Source organism: Eumetopias jubatus, unplaced genomic scaffold, assembly GCF_037043125.1.
Source record: "Eumetopias jubatus isolate StellerSeaLion01/CBP00866 unplaced genomic scaffold, mEumJub1_p1.0 scaffold_16, whole genome shotgun sequence".
Classification (NCBI taxonomy): Eukaryota; Metazoa; Chordata; class Mammalia; order Carnivora; family Otariidae; genus Eumetopias; species Eumetopias jubatus.
The window spans coordinates 67,512,163-67,533,262 of NW_028274822.1; the positions used below are offsets into that span (position 1 = coordinate 67,512,163).

Here is a 21,100-nt window from a genome sequence, read left to right on the forward strand (position 1 = left end):
GGCCATCTCTCAGTTCCCAGGGGACTTGTGCGGCTGTTTCCTGTGCCATGCCCCACCCCACCGGCATGGGCCAGTGTGGAGGCTAAGGCCCCAGCTCCCAACCCACTCACGGCTGTTCTCTGGGTCCAGGGAGGCGCTGCCCACAGCCCAGCCCTCATCATCTCAAGACTTGGGTTCTGACAGAAAAGAAGTGCATGGGACAGTCCAGGAGGAAGGCCAAGAGGCAAACCGACAAGGCTGGGGAGTGTGGCTACACTGGGTGAGGGGGCACCGCAGGGCTGAGGGCACTTGGGCTGTGGTAGGGTGCCGGGCAGGGGAGCATGGGATCGGATTTGGACTTGAGGAATCCCCCATGGTGCTGTGTGGACCAGGACAGAGGGCCTCTGGTGGAGGCAGAGGGGCTGGTCAGGAAGCTGGTGAGGTTGGAGGGATCAGGTCTGGGTAAGGAGGAGGGAAGACTCCAGGGGGCTGGCCTGAGCCCCAGGGGGTGGGGGTGCTGCACCTGAGGTGGGGGGCACCAGAGGAGGACAGTCAGGAGAGAGATGCCTTGAGGTGCCTGCGTGGGACAGTCGGTTAAACGCCCGACGCTTGGTTTTGGCTCAGGTCCTGATCTCATGGCGGGTGGGATAGAGCCCTGAGTTGGGCCTCCGCGCTCAGCGGGAGTCTGCTTGGATACTCTCTCCCTCTGCCCCTTCCCCTGCTTGTGTGCTCACATGCTCCCTTGCTCGCTCGCTCTCTCAAACAAACAAACAAACAAACAGAGAGAGAGATGTCTTTACCAAGTCAGGATGTCAGGACAGTTACTCAGACCAGAGAGAGGAGAGACCCGGGCTGGGAGGGTGGGGGTGGGGTCATATAACTGTGAGTGTGTGTGTGTGTGTGTGTGTGTGAGAGAGAGAGAGACAGACTCTGTGTGTGAGTCTGTGTGTTTGTGAGGGCGTGACTGTGTGAGTGTGTGACTCTGTGTGTGTGTGTGCAAGAGAGACAGACTGTGTGTGACTGTGTGACTGTGACTGTGTGACGGTGTGTGTGTGTGACTGTGTGTGAGTCTGTGTGTTTGTGAGGGCGTGACTGTGTGCGAGTGTGTGACTCTGTGTGTGTGTGTGTTTGTGAGGGCGTGACTGTGTGCGAGTGTGTGACTCTGTGTGTGTGTGTTTGAGAGACAGACTCTGTGTGAGTCTGTGTGTTTGTGAGGGCGTGACTGTGTGTGTGTGACTCTGTGTGTGTGTGTGTGCAAGAGAGACAGACTGTGTGTGACTGTGTGACTGACTGTGTGTGTGAGTGACTGTGTGAGTCTGTGTGTTTGTGAGGGCGTGACTGTGTGTGAGTGTGTGACTCTGTGTGTGTGTGTTTGTGAGGGCATGACTGTGTGCGAGTGTGTGACTCTGTGTGTGTGTGTTTGAGAGACAGACTCTGTGTGTGACTGTGTGTGAGTCTGTGTGTTTGTGAGGGCGTGACTGTGTGTGAGTGTGTGACTCTGTGTGTGTGTGCAAGAGAGACAGACTGTGTGTCTGTGTGACTGTGTGTGTGTGTGACTGTGTGTGAGTCTGTGTGTTTGTGAGGACATGACTGTGTGCGAGTGTGTGACTGTGTGTGTGTGTGAGAGAGAGAGACAGACTCTCTGTGTGACTGTGTATGTGTGTGTGACTGTGTGTGAGTCTGTGTGTTTGTGAGGACATGACTGTGTGCGAGTGTGTGACTCTGTGCGTGTGTGTTTGTAGGCGTGACTGTGTGCGAGTGTGTGACTCTGTGCGTGTGTGTGTTTGTAGGCGTGACTGCGTGCGAGTGTGTGACTCTGTGTGGGGGGGGCACAGGCATGGGCTGGGAGGAAAGACACTAAAAGGCCTTCAAGACCAACAGTGCGTGTCTGCCAGGGAGCATCCCCCTGCAGCTTGCGTTGCGAAAGCCGCCCTGGCTGCCCGGAAGCAGAGATAAGGGGGTGGCCCAGCCAGAGGGAGACGCAGGCCGGGGGTGGAGGGCAGTGCTTTGTAACACCCCACGAAGGAGGAGAAGGGTCAGGCTGGGGGACTCTGCTCTGGAAAACCAGTGACAGATCTCCAACAACCCACCGTGCCTCGTCCCACAGAGGCCAGGCGGTGTGGAGGCTTGGCGGGGCGCCCAGCTCCTAGCTCAGAGGAGATAGGTTTCAGGGAAGGGGAACGAATTTCTTCGGGCCCCATTTTGGAGGGACCGAACCAGCCCCGGGAGGCAGACCTGAGAGGAGGGTAGGTGAGGGCAGTGGGAGGGGCAGCCATGCCGCTGGAGCTGTTTCTGGACCTGTACTCACCCCCGTGCCGTGCCATCTACATTTTTGCCCGGAAGAACGGCATTCCCTTCGAGCTGCGGCCTGTGGACCTAGGACGGGGTGAGCCCTGACTAGGCTGGGCTCCATGGAGGGGGGTGTCTGTCCAGGGGCCAGAACTTGTTGAGCCACTCGTCCCCTCCATCCCTCAGGGGAGCACCTGAAGCCTGAATTCCTGAAGGTGAACCCCCTGAGGAAGCTACCTGCCCTCAAAGACGGGGACTTCCTGCTGGCGGAGAGGTAATGGGGTCCTGGGGTCTGCAGAGGCTTCTGGGTTGGGGGAGGTGGAGGGAGGAAGGCAGAAAGCTGATGACCCCTCACTGGGAGATTTTTCCAAACTGGTGTGACCCCCCCCCTCCTTCCAGCTCACCCAGCTTGGAGGTGGCGGGGGCTGGACTGGGGGGCGGCTTTGGGGCTAAAGCTGGTAGCGTCAGCCTGGAAAAGGGGCATAGGTCACTCAGGCAGTCCTGGACAACCTGGAGCCAGCTGGGGAAGATCCAAGCTTGAGGTCAGCTCTCCCCAGAGGTCCCAAACCCGGGCCTTTCAGGCACAGGAGCCGGGGGCGAGGCAGCCCCAGATCTGCACCGGAGATGCAGAGAGAATCCCGGCCTTCCTGGGCTCTGCATCCCAGTTCCCCCCACCCTCGCTCTCTGCCATGGACAGGTCACAGAACTTCGTGCCCCATGTTTCTCCTCTGTCAAATGGGGGAGTAACGTAACCCCCTCCCGGGACTTGCCTGAGAATAGAAACTGGTCACCGAGTACCAGGAGCCCAGGGGGGATCGAAAAGGGTTCTGGGGAGCACTGGCCTGGGAGGGAACTGGGAGACCCCTCGCGCAGGTCCGCCTTCCTCCCGTTCAGGAGGACTCTGACGCCAGAGAGCGGGGCCTGGAGACAGAGGGCTGGCTGGGGTAGGAGAAGGGACGGGAGGTGGAAATATGGGCCCATGGGGGAGCACTTGAGGAATGGAGCAGTTTGGTGGGGAAAAGGTGACCATCGGTGGGGATGTGGGAATGGGGGGGGGGTCCTCCCTTGGAGGTGCCGTTGGAGAGAGATCCAGTCACATCACCCTGTTTGCGAGAGATGAGGCTGCCTAGCGTTGAGGGCTGGGGAAATCTCCGACGCCTCCTCTTTGCAGCGTGGCCATCCTTTTATACTTGAGTCACAAGTACCAGGCAGCGACCCACTGGTACCCAAGCGAGCTGCAGGCCCGCGCGCGTGTGGATGAGTACCTGGCGTGGCAGCACACGGCCGTCCAGCTGCCTGCTAGCAATGTCTACCTGTGTAAGGTGAGACTCCCTGCCCTAGTGTGAAGGTTTGGGCAAGAGCCGGAGCCCCCTGTGCTGGAAAGAACCCACTGGCCTATATACAGCCTGCCATCCACTGTCCCTGGTAGACATCCGTAATCTATCACAGTACTCTTTCTGCACCCCCCCCCCCCAACGAGTCTGAATGTCGGCTTCAGAAGCCTTCTGAATACAGTGCCCCAGGGGGTATCACTGACGGATGGTGGGGATGGTGGCCAGGAAGGGTGGCAAGGTGGTTGAGATTGTTTGGAGGAGCCTGGGATAAGCCGCCTCGATTCTCCCCCGCCCAGTCCCTCCTGCCCCATTTCTCGGGGCAGCCTGTGGACCCCGTGCAGCTAGACCGGCTGTTGGGGAAGCTGAAACCAGCTCTGCAGCATCTGGATGGGGAGGTCCTGGCCGCCAAGCCTTTCCTGGCCACCGAGCAGCTCTCCCTGGCAGATCTGATGGCATTCACGGAGCTGATGCAGGTGAGCTTCTCTTGCCTGCTTGCCCCTGGGGGGACCCCGGGCCCAGGGCTGAGTCCCCTGTTCCAGCTGCCCTGTCTCCCCAGCCCACTGCTGTTGGCTGCGACATCTTTCAAGACTGGCCCCGGCTGGCAGCGTGGCGAGCCCGAGTAGAGGCTGCCCTGGGCCCTGAGCTCGTCCAGGATGCCCACAGGCTTGTGCTACAGCCTCGGGACCCCCGAGACGCCCAGCGGGACCCCAAGCTGGCCCAGGAGCTGGTGCAGAGACTGCTGGAGCGGCTCAGCTGAGAGGGGTATGGCCGGGCCCGCTCCCCTGCACTCTCCTGCCACAATAAACGTGCTGTGTGCCCTCCACTTGTCTCCAGCCTCACTCGGTCTTCGGAGGGGGGGTCTAGAGCAGAATCTAGAGGGACAGATGTCCTGCAATGATGCAGCCTAGAGTGAACAACACTCAGAATTCTCCACGTGCGTCCAGTTGCCTTCCTGAGTTGCCAGGTGCTGAGTTCCCCTGGCCACTGCCAGTCCCAAGCCAAGCCAGAAGTTTCTGGGCTTCTCTGCATGGCACAGCCTGGCTGGCCGACCCCTGACACCCCTGTGACATTGTCCCCGGTGCCCTGACTGCTCCCCAGGCTCCTGTTTCTTTTTCTCCCAACACTTTTCTAGCTACAGTTCAGGCTAGACTGACCTATGCCTACCCCCAAGCCCTGCTTCTGAAACCCTCCGTGGTCAGTTCTCATTGCCCTGTCTCCATTCTGGACCCCGCAGAGCCCAGGGTCATGGGCTGCAATGAAGTTCCGGCCCTGAGAATTCCTGTGTGTAAGTCCTTTTACAGAAATGGGCCGCAAGGACAGACAGGCACCAAGACGGAGGGGAGGGGCAGGGCTGCAGGTGGCCCCCACCTTCTGCCCCCAAGCCAGGGGCATCTCCCCAGTCTGCTCCTGAGTCTCCCCAGAATCTTTGCTGCTGTGAGAATTCCGGCCTTCCTGGCCTCATGACACCACCAAATGAAACAAGAAGTTCCAGAACTCGGGGTCCTGGGCCTGGGTTAGAGACGGCTGAAGGGCACACGGCCAGGGCCAAGGGCTCAGTCTGCATATAGGTTCAGATTCAGAGCCTGGCGGCTGTGGCTGGTGGGGGTGCCCAACGTGTGTCTCAACATGGGCCTGGAGCTCTATCTGGACCTGCTGTCAGCATCCTGCCGTGCTGTCTATATCTTCGCCAGGAAGAATGGCATCCCCTTCGACTTCCAGTTTGTGGATCTGTTAAAGGGTAGGCACCCCCTGCTGCTGCGCATAGGTCTGGTCCAGAGGGGAGGCAGGGCACAAGGTCAGGGTGTCTCTAAACTGAGACACAGAGGAGACACCCCCCCCATCAAAGTCCACAGGGGAAGAAACATTTCCCAAGGGAACTATAGGCTGTCCATCCTTCCCACATATTCTACCCTGCTATCAGGTAAAGTGGAAGGCAGAGCTGCTGAGCGTCCCCCAGTCTCGCATCCAGTGCCCTTGGCTTTCCCTCGTGGGAGGGTAGCACTTGTTAGCTGCAGTACCTCTGATCAGTTGGCAAAGGCTGCAGACATGTGTGGTCATTTCACATCTGAGGGAAGACCCCCGCTTCAGTCCACACCCATTCCTCCCCATCGTGTTCACACCTGCCCAGGGTGACACAGACCCAACACTATCCCAAGCATGGAAGGGATTCTTAAAAGCTCAGGTCACAGAGGCAGAAGTGTCTAGAACATAGAGGAGGAGACCTGATGCTCTGAAATGAAGTGTGAGTCCAGCCCCAGAAATGTTTCCAGCCAGAGGCAGCTGGCTGTGGAAGGGTTAAGACTCCCAATAGATTGGGACACCTGGTTGACTCAGTTGGTCGTGTGTGTGGACTTTTGATTTCCAGGTTGTGAGTTCAGGCTTATGTTGAGTGGAGAGCTTACTTTAAAAAAAAAGAAAAAAAAACTGAGTTCAAGTCCATGTCGAGCAGAGTCTACCTTTTTTTTTTTTAAGATTTTATTTATTTGAGAGAGAGCAAGCAAGCGAAAGAGCAAGAGCAAGGGGGAAGGGCAGAGGGAGAGGGAGAAGCAGATTCCCTGCTGAGCGGGGAGCCTGGTGTGGGACTCGATCCCAGGACCCTGGGATCATGAGCCGAAAGCAGACGCTTAGTTGACTGAGCCACCCAGGTGCCCCGAGCAGAGCTTACTTAAAAAAATAAAACAAAACAAAACAAAAAAATAAGTTTCCTCAAACAGTTGAAAATAGAGCTACCTTACAACCCAGCAATTGCACTACTGGGTATTTACCCCAAAGATAGAAATGTAGTGATTCAAAGGGGCACAGGCACCCCAATGTTTATAGCAGCAACGTCCACAATAGCCAAACTATGGAAAGAACCCAGATGTCCATCAAGAGATGAATGGATCAAGAAGATGGGGCATATGTGTGTGTGTGTGTGTGTGCACGCACGCACAATGGAATACTACTCAGCCATCTCAAAAATGACATCTTGCCATTTACAACGACGTAGCTGGAACTAGAGGGTATTATGCTAAACAAAATAAGTCAATCAGAGAAAGGCACTTATATGATCTCACTCATGTGTGGAATTTAAGAAACAAAATGGAGGATCATAGGGGAAGAGAGGGAAAAATAAAACCAGACGAAATCAGAGAGGCAGACAAACCATAAGAGATTCTTAATCATAGGAAACAAACTGAGGGTTGCTGGAGGGGAGGGGTAACTGGGTGATGGACATTGGGGAGGGCACGTGATGTAATGAGCACTGGGTGTTATATAAGACTGATGAACCACTGATCTCTACCTCTGAAACTAATAATGCATCATATATTAATTAATTGAATTTAAATTAAAAACAATATTAAAAAAATAAAGTAATGACCTTGGAAAAAAACACCAAAACACCACCACAAAACAAAATTCCCCATAGATTGATTGCATATGAGAGGTTCCCTTTGAATTCCGGCGGTGTGCTGGGGCTCTTGGCTGCCCTGCCCCTTTCCGAGGGGGCTATAAGGGGCGAGATCCAGGCTTCTAGGGCTTCTGCTGATTCATAGGCTGTGGCTTCAGGCCAGGAGTTGGGAGTGGGGGCTGGAGGCCTCCAACTTCTGTGAGCCAACAGGTTGTCCTGGTCACCAAGCCTGGGTTGGGGGCAGGAGTCTTGATCCTAATCCCTGTTCTGCCGCTGACTTGCCCTTTGACCTGAAGTGAGCTGTGGTATTCCTCTGGGCTTGTTTCCTCTTCTAGTGAAAATGGGGAGGAAGGCATTCTGCCCCTGGGAGACCTGGTTCGCTCTTCTCTGCAGTCCCAGCACCCTCAGACCTTTACCTTTCCTGCCCCTCTCAGGTCACCACCACAGCAAGGAATACAGAGAGATCAACCCCCTGAAGAAGCTACCCAGCCTCAAAGATGGAAAATTTATCTTATCTGAAAGGTGAGTCTTCCTTGGGGCCCCCCACCCCACCATCTGTCTCTGTTCCTCCCAGGAGATCCACATGGAGCCGACTGCTAGTGCTTATTTTTTATTTACTGTGATCAGTTGTATATGTACACCAAGGTAGAATGAATACTAAGTAATGAGGAGTATAGCGACCTTCACATGGTACCCCTCACTCCATTCCAACAGTGATCCGCTTGGGGAGCCCATGTTCTCATCACCTGTAACCCACTTCTATTCCCCTGCTTGCCAGCCACCCTATCATTTCACCCATAAATGTTTAGGAATATACTTTTAAGAGATAAGGGCTCTCTAAAAAAAAAAAAAAAAAAGCCTCAGGGGCGTCTGGGTGGCTCAGTTAAGCGTCTGCCCCTTGATTTCGACTCAGGTCACGACCTCAAGTTTGTGAGATCGAGCCCAGTGGGCTCTGCGCCGGGGGATGAGCCTGCTTGGGATTTTCTCTCCCTCTCCCTCTGCCCACCCCCTCAACTCACATGTGCTCTCTCTCTCTCAAATAAATCTTTTTTTTTTAAAGATTTTATTTATTTATTTGACAGAGAGAGACACGGTGAGATAGGGAACAGAAGCAGGGGGAGTGGGAGGGGGAGAAGCAGACTTCCCGCGGAGCAGGGAGCCCGACGTGGGGCTCGATCCCAGGACCCTGGGATCATGACCTGAGCCGAAGGCAGACGCTTAACAACTGAGCCATCCAGGCGCCCCTCAAATAAATCTTAAAAAAAAAAAAAGCATCAATACCATGATGACACCTTGTAAAATTAACAATAATCCCTGGATTTCAACTAATATCCTATTTGTATTCAAAACTGTTTATGTCACAAATAGTTTCTTTGTAGCTTGTGCATTGGAATCCCGTTCCAAATAAACTTCCAAGTATTGCAGCGGGTGATCTGCCTCCTGAGTCCCTTTTCATCTACAGCCCCCTCCATGACCCACTTTTTTTGCCTTTGCATTTTTTTTTTAAGGTTTATTTACTTGAGAGAGAGAGAGAGAGAGAGAGCGCAAGCAGGAGGGAGGCAGAGGGAGAAGCAGACTCCCCGCTGAGCATGGAGCCTGCCTCGGGTTTCAATCCCAGGACCCCGGGATCACGACCTGAGCCAAAGGCAGACACTTAACCTACTGAGCCACCCAGGCACCCCTGCCGTTGCATTTTTTAAAAGTAGTCTCCACACCCAGTTTGGGGTCCTGTGTAGGACCCTGAGATCCAGAGGTCTGAGCTCCGCCCACTGAGCCCGCCAGGCGCCCCCTGCCTTTGAGTTTTTGTTGTGGTTGAAGAAACCGAGTCCTTTGTCCTGCGGAGTTTCCCACAGTCTGAGTTTTGCTGATCACATTCTCAGGGTGTCATGTTTACACAGTCTTTCTGTCCTTTCATTTCCTGTGAACTGGTCACTGGAAGTAGAAGTTTGGTAAGATTTGGGGTAGACTGTTTTTCAGGCTGCCTCCCAGGCGGTGTCTTAAAGTACATCTTCCAAGTGGCCCACAGGACTTCAGGGGGCCCAGGGCCTGGATTATTTTCCTAGGGTTGCTGTCGCAAATTACTGCTGACTGAATGACTTGGAACAATAGAAATGGACTGTCTTACAGTTCTGGAGGTTAGAAGTGAAAATCGAGGCGTCGGTAGGGCCCTGCTCCCTCTGAAGCGGGGGAAGCTTTGTTGCAGGCCTCTGTCTTAGGTTCTGACAGCTTCAGGCATTCCTTGGCTGGGAGATGGCCATCTTGCCTTCCGTCTGTGCATGTCTCTGTGTTCAAACGTCCCCATTTCATAAGAACACGAGTCATAATGGATTAGAGTCTACTCTAAGACCCCACTTTATTTTTACTTTTATATTTTTAAGTAATCTCTACACCCAGTGTGGGGCCTGAACTCACAATCCTGAGGTCAAGAGTCGCATGCTCTTCCGCCTGAGCTAGCCAGGCCCCCCTCTAAGACCTCATTTTAACTTGATTACCTCTGTAAAGACCCAGTTTCCAAATCAGGCTACATTCTGAGGTACTGGGCGTTAGGATTTCAACACATCTTTGGGGGACACAATGCAACCCATAACAGTCTGTCCCCTGGGCCCCCCAAATTCATGTCCTTCCCGCGTGCAAAATATATTCACCTCATCTCAACATCTCCAAAAGTCTTAATCACTCTGGCATCAACTCTCAGCCCCAAATGCCAGTGTCTACATTATCCAAATCAGGTATGGGTGAGAGTCATGGTATGATTCGTCCTGGGGCAAAGTTCCGCTCTCTCTGTGAACCTGGGAAACCAGATGACAAGTTGTCCTGCTTCTAAAACACAATGGGGAGGGGCGCCAGGCTGCCTCAGTTGTTGGAGCATGTGACTCTTGATCTCAGGGTCTTGAGTTCAAGCCCCACATTGGGTGTCTTAGACATTACTTAAAGATCATAATAAAAAAAATACAATGGGGGGACATGCACAGGTTGGATAGTCCCATTCCCAAACAGAGAAATAGGAAGGGAAAAAAAAAAAAATCTCATGCATCCCAACCAAGTCTGAAACCTAGCCGGGTAAATCGCTTTACATTTTAAGGCTTGAGAATCATCCTTGTTGGCTCCATGCTGTGTCCCTTGGGCCTGTTAGGGTGGTGGCCCCACCCTCTGGAACCAGGGAGACCGAGGCTCGGCCCCCACCTGCGCCGCCCCGCTCCGGGCCTGCTGGTGGCAGGACGGCCCTCCTGGCTCTAGTGAGACCCTCATCTCCCCACCCCCTCCAGCTAGGGGAATCTGGGCCGAGCTCAGATGGGCAGAGTCTCCCCTGCCCATCTCTGTGTCCATCTGTCTGGAGAAGGATCAGCCCCTCCTTCTCAGGGTATCTGATGTTCCAAGGGAAGGACATGCATGGGCATAGTCTGAGCCGCCCTCTTGCCTGTGGACCACTCACTGGCCGTGGCACTGGGACCCCTGACTACCAGCAACCGTCCCCCCACTCCAAATCACTGGATTAAAGATGAAAGAGCAGGTCCCTGCGAGAAGAGTCAGTGAGAGGGTGCTAGGCAGACAAAAGGCCAGGCGCCCACTCCAGGGTCAGACCAGGAACTGTGATGCCAGCCGGGTGTCTGCCCCCCAAGAAATGGGGCACCTCCAGGCACAGTGAGCTCTGGCCTGCTACGGTGGCAAGAAGAGTTCAAGAATAGGCTGGTGGGCCCCACTCGGCCCTGGCGCTCCCGGTGCGGGAGCCAGGGGGGCTGATGCCGAGAACGAGCCCTGGGGGCCCCAGCCTCAAGGTGCAGGACAGAGACACAGAGTGTGGCCGTGGGGGCTGGGGGTTGGTTAGAGCGGCACAGGCTACAGATAGCCTGGGAGGAGCCAGTCGGGACCGGGGGCCACCGACAGGTCTGCCCAGAACGGTCATGATCCAGGATTGGCCACCAAGGGTGTGTTCCCAGAGGTCACAAAATGGGGAGGGGCATTGGGCCAGTGAGGCAAACTTCTGCCTGCCCCTCAGGTGTTTCGTGCAGGCTAGGGACCACCCTCTCGTCTCTGCTGCCCATTCACTGTCCTCCCCACCTGACTCTATCCATTCCCTCCCCCCCCCCGGTCGGCCGGGCCAAGGTCACATACTATGCCAGGTGGTCAAGAACAGTGGCAGGGCTTGGGCTTAGGCTCAGGCTCAGGCTCAGGCATGGGGCCTGGCTGCTGGGGTCAAACCCCGATCCTGTCACTCATGGGCTGTGTGTCTTTGGCAAGTTAGTTGTATCTCCGAGCCTCAGTTTCCTCAAATGGAAGCATACTGGTACACACCTTACAGGGTTATTGTGAGATCAGCTGAGATGATTTAGGATTTAGGATTTCCATCCTTGAGGTTTTCCCCCTTCTTATATAGAGTTGGGCCTTTGGGGGCTCCCCCCTCCCTCCTCCCTCCCAGGCTGCTGCTTCCTGTCCTCTCCCCCCACCCATCTCTGCTCCCTCCTTATCTGCTGACTCTGCACAGACAGTGTTGGTTGGGGAGGGGGCGCAGGGTGGGGCGGGCAGGCACCTGCTCCTTGGACTTTGATGTCATATCAGACTCCAGCTCAGGACTCTCCAGGGCCCCAGATGACCTAGACACCTCAAACGCCTGTGTCCACCCTGCATTCCTCCCTTCCTGCCCCCCGCCAGCCAAGAGCAAGAACTTCCCCTCCAAATGGTGCCTCCAGTCTGTACCCTCCCCATACCTCCTTGGCCTCTGCCCTCCTCAGAACCCCTCCACCCAGTACCGGAGGGATCTTTCTTTCTTTCTTTGGAGATGTAACTGCCGTACAGCATTATATTAGTTTCAGGTGTACAACATCATGACTCAATTTATGTATATATTGTGAAATGATCACCACAGTAAGTTGTAGTTGATGTCCATCACCACATAGAGTTGTCGATTTTTTTCCCTTATGGTGAGAACTTTTAAGATCTACTCTCTTCGCAACTTTCAAGTATACAAAACAGTCTTATTAACTTTGGTCACAATGACATCCCCGTGACTTATTTTATAGCTGCAAGTCTGAACCTTTTGACTCCCTTCATCCATTTCACCTCCTCCCCCCGCCTCCTGCAACCACCAATGTGTTCTCTGTACTTATGGTTTTGTTTTTCTTTGTTTGTTTGTATTTAGATTCCACATATAAATGAGATCACACTGTATTTTTTTCTGTGTGATCTCACTTAGCATAACCCCTCAAGGTCCATCCATGTTGTCACGAATGGCAGGATTTCCTTCTTTTCTATGGGTGAATAAATCCCATTGTATATTTACACCACATGTTCTGTATGCATTCATTCATCGATGGGCACGTAAGCCGTTTCCATGCCTTGGCTCTTCTAAATAATGCTGCAGTGAACATGGGGGTACAGATATCTTTTTGTTACAGTGTTTCTGTTTCCTTCAAATAAATATCCAGAAACGGAAGTGCTGGGTACTGTAGTAAATCTTTTTTTTTTTTTTTAAGATTTTATTTATTTATTTGAGAGAGAGAATGAGATAGAGAGAGGGAGAGCATGAGGGGTGCAGGTTCAGGGGGAGAAGCAGACTCCCCCCTGAGCGGGGAGCCTGATGCGGGACTCGATCCCGGGACTCCAGGATCATGACCTGAACCGAAGGCAGTCACTCAACCCAACTGAGCCACCCAGGCGCCCGGTACTGTAGTAATTCTATTTAGGAACCTCCATATTGTTTTCCACAGTGGCCACGCCAGTTTGCATTCCCACCAACAGTGCAGAAGGGTTCCCTTCTCTACACATCCTTGCCAACATTCGTTATTTCTTGTCCTTTTGATGACAGTCACATCATGGGCATGAGGTGATAGCTCATTGTGGTTTTTGTCTCGCATTTCCCGGCTGATGAGTGATGTTGAGCATCTTTTCATGCGTCCATTGGCCATGTGGAGGTCTTCTCTGGAAAAATGTCTCCTCAGGTTCTTTGCCCATTTCTGGTTGGATTATTTGTTTTCTTGCTATTGAGTTGTAGGACAGAGGGATCTTTCTAAAAATCAAGGTGGATTTTCTCATCCTCCTGCTTATGTAACCATAACCTTGAGGATTAAGTCCATATCCTCCTGCATCTCCGGGGGCGTCCCTGGGTGCCTCCACAGTATCTCTGGCTGTCTCTGACCATTCTCCCCACCCTTCTTCTGGTCACACTTTTTCCTTTTCTCCAAATTGCTACCTCTTACTACCCCGGAATTCCCGTACGTGCTGTTCCGCACCGAGACTGCCTTCCTGATGCCATCCACCAACTCCCATCTTGCACTCCCATGCTGGCCTCCCTCTTGCACTCACTGACTAGCGGACTGACTGCCTTTCTTGGCACCCTTTGGGCTCGTCTTTCCCCTAGAAGAATGTCAGTGCCTAGAGCCCACCTCCGGCTGGAGGTCCTGCATTGGACCCAGGCCATGCTGGGGTGGTGGGTGTAACAGGCTCAGGGAGGGAGAGGGCAGCGTCCCTGGCTTTCCCTTTCTACAGTGTGGCCATCCTTTTCTACCTGTGCCGCAAGTACAGCACACCTTCGCACTGGTACCCACCAGACCTGCACACACGTGCCCGCGTGGATGAGTTCATGGCCTGGCAGCACACTGCCATTCAGCTGCCCATGAGCAAGATCCTCTGGATCAAGGTGAGTGGGACCAAAGCTATGGCTGACCACCGGTGAGTTCAAGCAAGTCTCCCTCCCTTCCTGAGCCTCATTTCCTTGGCTCCCTCCCCTGCCTGCCTTACAGAGCTGATGCGAGTGTGGAATGAACCCCTGGGTATGAAAAAGCCTTGTAAAAACAAGGCGAAGGGCACCCAGAAGGAGTTGATAGTACTCAAGCTGGGAGAGGAGCCAAGAAATTTCATTCTGAATTAGAAAACATCAGAGTCAAAGGGCCCATAGAGACCACCAATTTTGAAGATGACCAGTAGCCCGTATATGTACCCTGACTTCTCATCTCATGCCTGTGACAGACATCACTAACCAATCACAGGATTACTTCCTGCTGGGATCTCAAACTCCCCCTGAACAATGGCCCTAGGCGATCTCTACCAAGCAGAACCGCTAAAAGAGTTGAACTTACTTTATTTCCTTGGTTCTGTCCAACACCTCTCCAACAGACAAGGAGGCTGAAGACGGGAGGGTCAGATGGGACTAGAGTGCAGCCTTCTCTTCCCTCCCCTTCCCCACCCTGGCCAGTTGCTGATCCCAATGATCACAGGTGAGGAGGTTCCAGCTGAGAAGACAGAGCAGATGCTGGTAGAGGCGAAGAACAACATGCAGCTCTTTGAGGACAAGTTTCTGCAGGACAAGATGTTCATCACTGGGGACCACATCTCACTGGCCGACCTGGTGGCCCTGGTGGAGATGATGCAGGTGTGGAGTGGGGTGGGGGGCGGGCACAGAACCTGGGCACAGGTGAGACTGCTCTGTGACCACTGGGGCCATAGCTCGAGGATAGGCTGGTAAAGGAGGAGACATGGAGGACTGTGGGAGCCGGGGATGGGGTGCCTGGACCCCACCCAGGGGTACAAGAAGCACAGATTTTGAACCAAGGAGGATCACGATTATCCATGCTTCACAATGATTTTTCAGCATGGGGAGGGGCTGGAGGGCAGGCCTGGGACAGGGAGAAGAACATAACATTTCTCAGGGAGTCCACCAGGATCCTGGATGCTTCCTCTTCCCGTTGGACTCTCCAGGAATTATACAGAGCCCTCCAAAGTGTCCTTTGGCTGAGTGCTTCTTTTCTAGAGCTCCAGACTTATAGCTATACAAAGCAGCTCCCATGGCTCCGGATCTGAGGGGCATCCACTGTGCATTTGGGAGGCATACCTGGGTGTGGGGCATTTATGTGGTTTCTACATGAGGGGAGGGTGGCCACTTCTGACCTAGCTGGTGTGCAGGATGGCCACTTTAGACCCTGGCCAATGTCTTGAAAGACCAACATAATTTCTGGCCAGTATGCAAAGTGTCCACTTTAGTCCCTGGTCAGGGTGAAGGGCAGACCATCACCAGGAAAAACCACTTCAGTTTTTCTGCCCCAGGTGGTGTAGTCCCCTACATTTCACACCCGACCCCTTACATTTCACCCACACCCACCCCCTTGTGGGGCCCCCGAGCTTCTTGGGTGCATGTTTCTTAGACTACCTGCGGGGTCTCCCATTCCAGGCGCTGTGCCTGATCACAGAGGAAGGCTCAATGTAGAGAAAAAAGAACTGAATTCTTCCCCACCCTCATCGGAGGACAAGGGATTTCCTGGTGGAAGGCAGGACTCGTGGATAGTGTCATGCTGGAGAAGTGGGAGCCATCTGGGTCAGGTCCTACCTCAGAGAGGGATTCAGGAGCCTTGCAGCAAGACCAGGGGCCAAGAACCCCGGAGACTCTGATCCATCTTCCACTGGTCCCCCCACGTCTATCACATAGCCTCTGACCTCTCGCCCGGGCCTGGGGGTGGGGTGGGTCACAGACTCACTCTTTGTGGGAGGCAGATGGGGAGAGCCCCTGAGGCTGTAGGAGGGGACTCAGGTGAGGCTGGTCCCCGCCCCCTCCTGGCTGACCCCTCCTTCCTCTTTGTCTATCTACAGCCCATGGGAAGCAAGTATAACGTCTTCGTCAATAACTCCAAGGTAGCTGAATGGCGCATGAGGGTGGAGCTGGCTATTGGCTCTGGCCTCTTCTGGGAGGCCCATGACCGGCTGATGAAATTGGCAGAGTGGGACTGTTCAACGTTGGATCCAATGGTCAAGGAGAAGATCTGCGAGTTGCTGCAGAAGTTCAAGTAGAAGCCGCCCATCCTGCAGGGCCTGGCTGGCTCAACCTTTTTGAGCTTCCTTCCTTAGAGGCGATGTTGCAAACAACTCCAGTTCTCTGCTTAATAAAGTACTATAACAACCACCAAGGCTGCTGAGCCCGGGACAGGGGCTGTGAGCACAGGGTATGCATGGTGTGGGAGAGGGTAGTGGTCATGGGTCTTCCCAGGTTCCAAAAAGAGTTTAAAAACTAAAAGTTAAAAATGATTAAGGGTGCCCTGCTGGCTCAGTTGGTAGAGCATGCAACTCTTGATCTCAGGGTTGTGAGTTTGAGCCCCAATTGGGCATAAAGCTTCCTTAAAAAAAATCAGCTGGGGGTGCTTTGGTGGCTCAGTCAGTTAAGCATCTCACTTTTGATTTTGGCTCAGGTCATGATCTCAGGGTTGCAAGACTGAGCCCTGCGTCAGGCTCCATGCTCAGTGCAGAGTCTGCTTGAGATTCTCTCCCTCCCCCTCTGCCTCTCCTTCCACTCATGTGCGTTTGCATTCGCACACTTTCTCTCTCAAATAAATAAATATATAAAAGTAAAAAAAAAGTCAACTGGATTTAATACAACTTAAAAAATAAATATGATTAAATTATCAACAATAATAGTTGATGAATTCAATACTCCATTCTCAATAATGGATGAAACAAGACAGAAGACCATCAAGGAAATAGAAGACTTGAACTATGCTGTAAACCAATAGACCTCCTGGATATATACACAGAACACTCGACCCAATGACCACAGAATACACATTCTTTTGTTTTCTTTTAAAGTTTATTTTTTTAGTAATCTCTACACCCAACGTGGAGCTCAAACTCACAACCCTAAGATTAAGAGTTGCATGCTCTTCCGACTGAACCAGCCAGGCGCCCCGGAATACACATTCTTCTCAAGTGCACATGGAATATTCTCCAGGATAGATCTTATGTCAGGTCACAAAATCAATCTCAATGAATTTAAACAGATTGAAGTCATATCATGTATGTTCTTGGAACTTAATGGAGTGAAACTAGAAAATAACAGAAGGAAAACTAGAAAGTTCACAAATATCTGGAAATTAAACAGTATGTTCTTAAACAACTACAGGGAAGTTAGAAAATACCTCTAACACATGAAAACAAAAACACAGGGGTGCTTGGGTGGCTCAGTCAGTTAAGCGTCTGCCTTCAGCTCAGGTCATGATCCCAGGGTCCTGGGATCGAGTCCCACATCGGGCTCCCTGCTCAGCAGGAGCCTGCTTCTTCTTCTCTCTCTGCCCCCCCTTACCCTTTCATGCTCCCTCTCTCTGCCCCTCCCCCCTCTCGTGCCCTCTTGGTCCCTCATGCTCTCAAATAAATAAAATCTTAAAAAAAATCTTAAAAAAAAGGAAAGAAAAGAACTAACACTAAGTTAGTTCACAAACTCTTCCAAAAAAAAAAAAAAAATGAAGAGGGAACATTACCCATCTGATTCTATTGTTACTGGGCAGAGAACCGGTTCCAAACTCAGGTTTTGCTTCTGGCAGCTTGAAAATCAATACCTGAGAGACAAGTGATGGTGGGAAAGGAGAGGTAGCTTTATTCAGGAAGCCGGAAACCTGAGAAGATGGTGGACAAACATCTCAAAGATCATCTTTCCCGTCCAGATGAAGGCAGAGGGTTTTCTTTTTTCTTTTTTCTTTTTTTCAGAGGGTTTTAAATGGGAAGGTAAGGGAAGAGGGAGGGGGTTATATGGAGGAGACTCAGGTGCCCAGGTGGCTGGTCCTATGTGGACATGACCCTGAACAGACTTGCTGGCCTCACTGGCAGCTGTTTTTGAATGTAGTCAGGCCTTGTCTTTTGGGAAAGTTTGGTCCTTCACTCCTCATGGCCAGTGGTCTGCAAATCTCAAGGAAAGTTCTGCTGCAGATCAAAGGACTTAGGTCAGCAAGCAAGGAGCACAGAAGCTTGAAGACTGGTTGGAGTGTTATTACACTAGGAACCCAGTATGACCCTGAGACCAAAGCCAAGAAAAAGAGCACAAGAAAATAAAATTACATGGCGACACCACTTATAAATACAGGTGCAAACATTCTCAACAAAATACCAGCAAATCATATCCACCGCATACTAAAAGGATTACATATCGTGACCAGGAATACAAGGGTGGTTCAACATAGGAAAATCAGTCAATATAACACACAATACTAATAGAATAAAGAACAAAAATCCCATAATTATCTTAACAGATGCAGAAAAAGCATTTGACAAATCCAACACCCTTTCAGGATAGAATTTCTCAACAAACAAAGAATAGAAGGGAACTTCCTCAATCTGATAAAGGGCATCTGTAAAAAACTCACGGGTAACATCATCCTTAGTGGTGAAAGACTGAAAGTTGCCCCCACCCCCAACAGGAACATAAAAGGATGTTCAGGGTCACAGGAGGGACAGACCAGACCGAGTACCCTCCCTCGCAGAGCTACGTGGGAAATTAAAACTATCTGATAGCATGGTGACAGTGCAATTCTGCCCCACTCCCTGGTTTCTTTATTTATTTTCCCAGCTTTATTGAGGAATAATTGACAAATAAAAATTGTATGTATTTTAAGTGTACAGCGTGATGTTTTGATATACACCTAACGTTGTGAAATGATTACCATAATCAAACTAAGTAACATATCCACCATCTCATGTAGTAGCCATTTGGTTCTCGTTGAGAACCAAGAGGATGTACTCTGCTGGCAAATGTGAGGTGTACCATATGGTACTGTTAACTATAGTCACCATGTTGTACCATGTTAGATCTCTGTGATTTATTCGTCCTGCATATCTAAAACTTTGTACCCTTTGATCAACAGCTCCCCATTCCCCCATCTCCTGGTAACCATCTAGTCTCTGCTTCTAAGAGTTTCATTTTTTTTTTTTTGGGATTCCACAGACAAGTGAGATTATGCAGTATTGGTCTATCTATGTCTGGTTTATTTTACTTAGCGTAATGACCTCCAGGTTCATCCCCGTTGTTTCAAATGACAAGATTACCTTTTTTTTTTAAAGATTTTATTTTAAGTAATCTCTACACCAACGTGGGACATGAATCCCAAGATCAAGAGTTGCATGCTCTACCGACTGAGCCAGCCAGGCGCCCCAAGATTACTCTCTTTTTAAGGCTGAATAATAACCTCTCTGTGTGTGTGTGTGTGTGTGTGTGTGTGTGTGTGTTCCAATAATACTATACATTTATCTATAATGGAATATCTATATAATCTGTAATGGAATATCCATCCATATCTATGTCTCCTAACCTCACTAAAATGGAATCTGGAGGCTAGAAGGGGGACCTCTCACGCCATAGCACTCGATGTCAATTACAGGAAGACTTGTCGATTACAGACCCCAACAGAAAGAGATGTCTAGTGCTTCTCCTATGAGACAGCCATTACTCCAGGGGCGTGTGGGTGACTCAGTTGTTGGGCGTCTGCCTTCGGCTCAGGTCATGATCCCAGGGTCCTGGGATCAAGCCCCGCATCAGGCTCCCTGCTCAGCGGGGAACCTACTTCTCCCTCTCTTCCCTGCTCGGGTTCTCGCTATCTCTGACTCTCTCTCTCAAATAAAAGAAAAAAAGAAATAAGAAAAACCCAAATCCGTTACTCCAGTAACACAGCCAATGAGAAACCCTCACCACCCTGAACTCTTGTTTTTCTCCAATGGACTTCCGTTCAAAACAACCCCTCCCAACTTCTGCCTTCTTAATAAAATACCATTCCTCCCTATCATTTGTGGGATTTGTCTGTAGTTTTTGCCCTAGCTTGCATGTCCTGAGTTGCAATTCTCTGCTATTCCTGAATAAACTCATTTTTGCTAGTAAAATAACTTCTATTTTGAAGCTCAACAATTTCCAACAAGCTCACGGTCAAGGCTGCTGCTTCTGCTCTGAGGACCACCATGTGAGTAGCAAGTACCTAGGTCATGTAAACTCTTCAATGGGAAAACATGTTTTTCTTCCTGAAGATGTTTATTTTTTTAAAGATTTTATTTATTTATTTGAGAGAGAGAGAGAGAGAGAGAGAGAGAGCACACGAGAAGAGGGAGGGTTAGAGGGAGAAGCAGACTCCCTGCCGAGCAGAGAGCCCGATGCGGGACTCGATCCCGGGACTCCAGGATCATGACCTGAGCCGAAGGCAGTCGCTTAACCAACTGAGCCACCCAGGCGCTCACCTGAAGATGTTTAAATGCACCTATGTTCCTTGTCAAAGATGGAAGCAGTTTAAGTGTCAAGAGGGTGAGATGCCACAGGGAAAGAGCTGGCCCTAGGAGAGGGACCGCAGAGTAGCTCCTAGTCAGGTGCTCCTGTCACTGCCCGGAGCAACGCCCTGTCTGGCTTTCTGAGCTCTTTGAACCCCTTGGACAGGACTGGCTACAAATGAAAGTGAGGGGCCCCTCGATCAAAGATTATTAAGAACTTGACGATGGCAATAGCAACGCGTTAAAACAACTGTGGGGCTAGATGCAGAGGGCTGGGCAGTTGCACAGGTTGCACACCAGTGAAGCCTTGCAAGGTGTGGTGGACAGACTCCAAACTAACCCCCCGTGGCGCCTGGGGGGCTCCGTCGGTTAAGCACTTGCCTTCGGCTCAGGTCATGATCCCAGGGTCCTTGGGATCGAGTCCCGCATCGGGCTCCCTGCTCAGCGGGAAGCCTGCTTCTCCCTCTCCTTCTACTGCTCCCCCTGCTTGGGCTCTCTCACTCTCTCTGTCAAATAAATAAATAAAATCTCAAGAAAAAATAAACTGACCCCCCAATGACCTTACCCGATGTCACATCTTTATATAATCCCTTCCCCTCAAGTGTGTCCAGGGCCCGTGACTTGCTTCTAAGCTACCAAATGTGACAAAGATGATGCAATGTCACTTCTGAGATTATGTTTTGTTATACAAGACTCCATCTTGCTAGCAGACTGGTTCTAGAGACTCTCTCCCTTGCTGGCTTTGAAGAAGTAAGCGACCATGTTAGAAGGTCCCTGTGGCAAGGAGCTGAGAGTGGTCAGCAAGAAGCCTGGGCCCTCAGTCCTACCCAGGAAAGGAAATGAATTCAGCCAAAAATCTGAGTGAACTCGGAAGTGGATCCTTCCCCATTTGAGCCTGTCAGATGAGAAACCTGGCCGACACTTGGATTGCAGCCTTCCTGAGGACCCAGTGAGCCCATGCCCATACCCCTGATGCACAGAAAGTATAAGATAATAAATATGTGTTGTTTTAAGCCATTAAGTTTGTGGAAATTTGTTATGTAGCAATAATTAATGAATAAGATGGTTTTCCTGACTCTCTAAAGCTTTCAGTTGGAAAGTGCCTTGCAGGTGG

General features: G+C 51.4%; 2 protein-coding genes across 2 annotated transcripts; both read left to right on the forward strand.

Moving 5' to 3' along the window:
• The first annotated feature begins 1,947 nt into the window (after positions 1-1,947).
• Positions 1,948-4,425, forward strand: LOC148162301 (glutathione S-transferase theta-1-like). The gene is made up of 5 exons (XM_088019390.1): positions 1,948-2,365; positions 2,455-2,542; positions 3,440-3,590; positions 3,899-4,075; positions 4,159-4,425. Exons 1-5 carry the CDS (start codon positions 2,254-2,256, stop codon positions 4,357-4,359), a joined length of 729 nt encoding a protein of 242 aa, XP_087875516.1. The 5' UTR covers positions 1,948-2,253; the 3' UTR covers positions 4,360-4,425.
• Positions 4,426-4,513: 88 nt separating this feature from the next.
• On the forward strand, positions 4,514-16,291 carry LOC114203898 (glutathione S-transferase theta-4). The gene is made up of 5 exons (XM_088019391.1): positions 4,514-5,340; positions 7,428-7,515; positions 13,477-13,627; positions 14,183-14,359; positions 15,571-16,291. Exons 1-5 carry the CDS (start codon positions 5,229-5,231, stop codon positions 15,766-15,768), a joined length of 726 nt encoding a protein of 241 aa, XP_087875517.1. The 5' UTR covers positions 4,514-5,228; the 3' UTR covers positions 15,769-16,291.
• The last annotated feature ends 4,809 nt before the right edge of the window (positions 16,292-21,100 follow it).